This window comes from Microchirus variegatus, assembly GCF_963457635.1.
Source record: "Microchirus variegatus genome assembly, chromosome: 4".
NCBI classification, from domain to species: Eukaryota; Metazoa; Chordata; class Actinopteri; order Pleuronectiformes; family Soleidae; genus Microchirus; species Microchirus variegatus.
The window spans coordinates 5,992,375-5,998,776 of record NC_139805.1 but is presented as its reverse complement, the minus strand read 5'-3'; the positions used below and the strand labels follow the sequence as shown (position 1 = coordinate 5,998,776).

General features: G+C 42.6%; 1 protein-coding gene across 1 annotated transcript in view; it reads right to left on the bottom strand.

The window, feature by feature from the left end:
* Positions 1 to 3,060: 3,060 nt before the first annotated feature.
* The window catches only part of LOC310925588 (ephrin type-B receptor 1-like), a gene marked incomplete at both ends in the record, with an annotated part of 117,269 nt that continues 113,927 nt past the window's right edge, over positions 3,061 to 6,402 (bottom strand). Inside the window, one exon of the mRNA XM_083887569.1 lies at positions 3,061 to 3,172. Within this exon, the coding sequence (XP_083743695.1) occupies positions 3,061 to 3,172 (112 nt within the window). The remainder of the gene's footprint in view (positions 3,173 to 6,402) is intronic.

Here is a 6,402-nt window from a genome sequence, read left to right as displayed (position 1 = left end):
ACGATGCCCGGGAGCCAGTTTTTATATTACAAATGGATAAATGATTACAGCAAACATTTGATCTCATCTAAAGTCAACACTGAAATAATATTTTCATATAGTGCTCCCGACTGTATATATACAGTAAAACAACAGGAACGGAGGAGGATTTTCCTCCTTCCCAATCACAGGATTTAGAACTCAATTTATCCTTGAAGTAAAAGATCTGCCGAGATTTTCAGCAGCATTGTAATCAATATAATCAGACAGTGCATTAACTGTGGCTACTGTTCATCAAGCTGAACGCATACCTCTTTGTTTTCACACTGAAGAGTAATGCCACTAGCAAAGTTTTTAGTAATCGGGATCTTTCTTTAAAAAAGGGGACTGGATTTATCTTTTAATCAGTATTTAAAACACTAACTTCTCAAGGTTTTCTCTCTTAACTCTTAAAGCGCTTCGCCTTTGATTAATCCTGTTACGCGTTTGCAGAATACACCGATGCAAGAATGTGGACACGACTCCTGTTGTGTTCCTGAGATGTTCTTTCTGTAAATATTTTGCCGTCGGTCGTCGTGTAAATACAAAGCTGTACGTCGTTTGTCTTCATTTGTCGTTTCACAAACACTGACAAAACTCGCATCTCGCCTCGATAAATAGAAGACAATAACACAGCGGGACGCAAAGAATAGACGCACGAAGCTGCAGATGCTGCATAATGTATTAAGACACCTGTCCGCGTTGATAGCGTTCATTTCTTGTGTATGAAATGTTTTAAGGTGGCGTTTCATATGAGCTTTTAGGCACACGAGTCATCACACACTTTATTAAACCCCCCCGAGCCAGAGCTGCAACTGTCCTTTCCTTCCAGAGGCATCTATTTACAACAAATTGTGCCTCTGAACCATCGATGTGCTCCCAGTTGATCTCACTATACTTTATGATAAAAATGTTCAATAAGCTTTCACTGCCAGGCAACAGATGCGATTCTGGTTCAGCCAGTGGAGCGGAGCTTTTGTCGGAAAAATACGCAAAACAGAAACGTACGGTTGCTCTCAAAGTCAAAAATTGGATAAATAAAAGACTTTTGGGCATTCCAGCAGCACAGACCAGCGGTGCGGGACAAGCACAAACACAGCGTTGCGTGTTTTGTCATTGTGAGTGCAGCTCACAGCAGATGACAAAATAAAATCATGACATCCAGTTGGTTGCTGCAGAGTGGTAATCCTTACAGTGCACACGCACGACCAGAGGTTTTCGGGGGGCTGAAGACAGATTGAGGCTGCTGTTGTTTCACAGCTGGTAATCTGCTCGAGCAGTGAGATAAAAAGAGATCTCCCAGTGCGTCGCCACAACATGCGCTCCATCGCTCCATCAAGCCTTTATTACGCCGCATTCTAAGACCGGTGAGTCAAGCGTCACGTGTAAGAATTCATACGTCAATAAATAAGTGAAGGACGGTCTTCATTTTGTATTTTCACTGCGTTTTCCTTTCTGACAAATCGAGTTTTTTGTTGGCGTCGCACCGCAAAGGTTACCCCGACGCAGATAAAAAAACGTGAAAAGGTTGCACGTTGTCATCCCGTTTCGCAAAAAAGTGACACATCGGTATTAATCAGCCGTGTCGGTCGGGAAATGTGACTGTGAAATGTATGAGCCGATAATTATTAAAACACTAAACAAAACAAATGACTCTGAACGCCGCCTGCTGTAGCGATGATAACCATCTGGACTGCACCCGTGTACGGTTCCGACAGAAATGAGAGAATTTATCTCGTGTGCGGACAGAACGTGAGCACAGGCTCTCTGGTTTGTTCTTCTGTGGGTATTAAATTGGCAGTCAGCTGGAAGCTTTTGCTGCCAAATCACAAGAACTTTGGCTGACGATGCCCCCCTCCCCCCCCCGCTCCTCTCCCCCCTTTGAGATTTTCTGGCCACTTAAGCGCGTTCACAACAGGTGCGTCTCAGCAGCTGATAATGACTCAATACCACCAGTCTCTTTCTCATGCTCCCCCCTCTGCTCTTCCAAACAAGCCTTTGCCTTCGCTAAGTCGTCACACCTCGACGGCACAATATTTCTGTCCGATTTATGACTTTGGTGCCATTTTCTGATCCATAATTGATTTGACTCAAAGGGCATTACCTTATTATGAGTTCCCTGTGAGAACAGGGATTATTTAAGTAGGACAGACGTGGCTGCATGAGAGATTTGCACATTTCATGGTTACAAAAAAAATCGCACTATCAAAATGATTTTTCCTTTTTTCCATTCCCTCTTTTTTTTGTGTGTGTGTGTGTGTGTGTGTGTGTCCACAGCCCACATCACTTCAAAGTTTGGTCCATGTCATGAGTCAGACAGAGGAAGATAATCACAGAGAACTCACAAATACTCCAGTGACAATTAGTAGTCCAGCGCTGTTGGCACAGGGGAAAGGTGAACTGGGGTTTTCATAGGAAATAAACATCCCATATTATAATATGTACACACTCTTCAATATGAAGATGGATTTTTTTTTTTGGTTCAGGTCCAGATTCCAAAGATAGCAATTTTTCATCAACACATTGAGGGGAAACATTTTTTGGAGTTCATAAAGCCTGCTGCGGATCCTCCGTCATCGAACGCCGCTTTTGTGGATTAGTTTGTTAGGCTTTGGCTCCAGGGTTTGCCGTCACGTAAACATCCTCTAACACAGTCGTCACAGTAGCATCTCTGAGCTTCCCTTCAACGAAAACCAGGCCACGTCAGGAATGACGTTGGTAAAGAAAGAAAACGGTCCAACTTCGTTGTTGTTTGAAATCTGACAGTGGAGAGATCTGGATCTTTTTTTCAGTCACTCATTGACTCAGTAAGGGAAAACCTCATTGCCTGAGAAAGAGAGAGTTACTGTATCTGTTCAAAGACTGAAAGAACCATCGGACAATTAATGGCCACGCCAAGCGGTTGGAGAGCTCCATGAGAAGCAAACACAAAAAGTGTGTAAAGGAAAAAGTAGAAATTCAAAGATTGAGTGCGAGGTCACTAACTCTCAAGACTGTACACTGGTCAAATATTTCATACTGTGCGACTGCGGCCGTGTGAGGTCACACAGATTCAGTGGGAGACTGGTCGTCGGAGTGAGGCCTCATCGACTGAACGCTGGTCAGGATTTTCTTCTGGTGTCCGGCGAGAGACACGCCGATCCTCTGAAGATCTCTGAGGAAAACACAGGAAGAGATACAAGACGTGAGGCTCATTCACGACAACAAAAACAACTCTCATTAAATGTGTGGAGGATTTCAGTTATTCCAATTACTGCTTGAAACTGAGTAAAAAAAAAATCTAAATTATATATTGTATAATTCTATTATCTGTGAGGAAGGCCTGTTTTTGACTGCTTTAATTATAATGACGAAGCTGTAGCCAATATTAAACCAACCATTCTCAGACAGAAAAACACAAATACATTATGTGAGGATTGTGCCAACTAACGAAATCCAATACTTTGGGAGTATAGTATTCATTTTATTTAACTAATTTGTCTGGCATCTTGGGGGTGAAGTGCTTCGAAAGACAGCAGAGAATACAACATGTCACCTCTTTACACCCTATATAAAGTCAACACTTAGAATGCAAACACAGACCTAACACTAACCCTTCTCATTGGATCTTATGTGAAACCTGCATTTCTGTGTTTATCGCGACTGTGTGTTGCAAAGAGGAAAACAAAAACAAAAGAAAAGGGATTTCTGGTAAGCTTCCAATCCATTTTTCTCCCCGAGCAGTGCTGCATTCTGCATGCAAAGTATCTGAAATAAATTTCACCAGCTCACCACCCCCCTCTTATCTGCTGTCTACACATTGGTAATAAGTTATAGTGGACTTTATTAATCCCCGTGTGGGGAATTAATCCTCAGTGTTTGACCCACTCCAACTGTGTGGGAGCAGTGGGCAGTCACAGTGGAACAGCTCCAAGTCTGGTGCTGTGACTTTGACAAAGGTAATGGCGGCGAACGTCTGGTGGACCGTTTATTGACTGGAGAGATTGGGAGGTCGGGGCTAAAGCGTTATTTGTGTCCAGCAACTGCACGCTGCCAACGGAAAATTGCCTCTCTTGAATAGAGTTGAATTTTAAAATAGCTGAATACAAACTAACAGTGCATTAATTACAAAATAAACAAAGCTGAATCTTCCAGATTTCCCCATAGTGACAGATGGGCGCTGGAAAAAACTAACATGAATATTTTAAGCAGTAACAGGAGGGAATAACAGCTAAAAACACAGGTGGAGCAGACATTAAGAAGAGGTATATGCCAGAGATCGAGGGTAATATGGTACTAATTTAAAAAGCCAGCGTCTGTAGGTCTATCTCAGCAGATTTCCCTTTAAAATAATTCTATAGTCAGCCTTTATGTCAAACTCCAAAACATGTGAAGTCATTGACAAAATTTAGATTATCAGGTTCAGCAGGTTCAGGATTGTACAGGATGGTTCACAAATTCACATTCATAAATACCACACAACTGCTCTCTTAAAGGTCACATAGAGTGGTCCTGTTGCACATGTGAGTTATGGAGGTCTACTTACATACATTAACTTGGTTCTATGGTCAAAAACCTCCTAGTTGCTGTAAACGAGCCGAATTGAAATCTGTCTTTTCTGACGCTGTTCCTGAGCCGCGATATTTCAGACATAAATCTCACCCCCAGAAGACAGAGTGCGTTGTGATTGGCCAGCCAGCATAGAGCCTTCCCAACTGTCTTGTGATTGGCCAATACCTGGAAGTGACATATTCAGCACACCAGCTCTCAGAAGCGCAGCTCCCCCCTCTGGAACGGTGGATGCACTGCTACTCATTATCAAAACATTGTTTTAACAGTGTTTAAAAATAGCTTCTTCACGACTCCCCGCCACAGTCCCTTTTATGACTTTGACCCGGAGTCTGACCCAGAGTCAGAAGACACTGTCGCTCGTGAAACACCTCCACAACAGACGTTATTCTTCTTCTGCGGTTCAATGTACGCAGCCGGATGTGCCCGGACTAGTGCCTGGAGCAGGAGGATCTGCTGTTTAGGAGAACCGGTGTTTACGTAACCGGATGGGTTTTTTTTCAGAGATCTCGCTGAGCCCAAGATTACAATAAAACACAGCGTTCTCAGTTATGGCTGAACTGTTTGTTTATAACCTTCAGGGCTTCGTAAACACGTTAATGACGCAGATTCACACTAAAAAAACAGCGATAATTGGAACTTCCGGTCTAGGTCCGCTTTAAACTGCATACATGTGCTCTAATACCCTTTTGAATGTGTCTATCAGACAGAATTAGTTTAATATACTGCCATTAAAAGTGTAATATTAATGGCCAATCAGCACAGGATAAGAAATCTTGGTAAATCGATTTTACGCACCGCCGCCACCTCCTGGCATCATGCGTGTAAGATGTAGCTTTCTGATATAAGAAAGTCAAATTAATTATTAACTGATCAGCCTCCTGGTTTGATTTTATTGGCATTTTATTTGGCACATAGCCTTGGCCTTCTACAGTTCACTACAATTCAGAAGTCCCATGCCTCTGACAAGTACTCCCAGCATTCTTTTGGTTCAAAGTGTTAATCATTGTATACTGAAAACACTGGAGGTTTGCCAGAGACTTGTCTCTCGACTGCCTAGTATGAAGCTGAATGCTTCTTCTTCAAGCTCCTGCATGCATGAACATCTGCAGTAAAACTACTTGCTGGTCTCATTGCGCAGATGAGTATTACCCAGGGTCATTTTTTCAGACCTGTTTACACAAGGTAAAAATTGCCATAATCTTTATTGACATCATCCGGTAATGATTACTGATACGGCACATTCGGACAGGACTAAAATCACATGAGAAGCTCTGGTAATAATTACTTTGCATCACCTCTCCATGTTCAGCTAATCCGGTCCAAAAGGGCTACATACAAGAACAAAAAAATGTCATATTTGTGATTACACAGTGTTGAAGCAGGAGATTATGCTAAGATAACGTATCGTTATTGAGCCCCCATTGAGTAATTTCAGAAATGTAAGCCATTGCAGTGAACCTGTGAGTGACATTTAGCTCTGGAGGATAGCACTCTCCTCCTCCGCTGTTGTTTGATTTTGCCAGGCTTCTGCAGTGTAGGTCAATGACGTCAACAGCTCAGCTCACGCATACAGGCAAAGAGCTGCAGGGATTCTGATCTCAGTCATGCTTCATGACACAGGTGATGACCAAATACCGGATGTCTACCTGATCTAGGATCACATACTAAAGTGACATGAAATTGTCACATCAACCGAAAAAAAAAAAGGCTCTTCAGCCTGATAATATGGATTTGGCCGTTGTCTGTTGTGGAAGCAGGGATTTTGGCTGCACTTTCGCTGCCATTTTCTACGACACGCTTGCTAACTTATGACTATTGTCCTCGCTTCAGCAG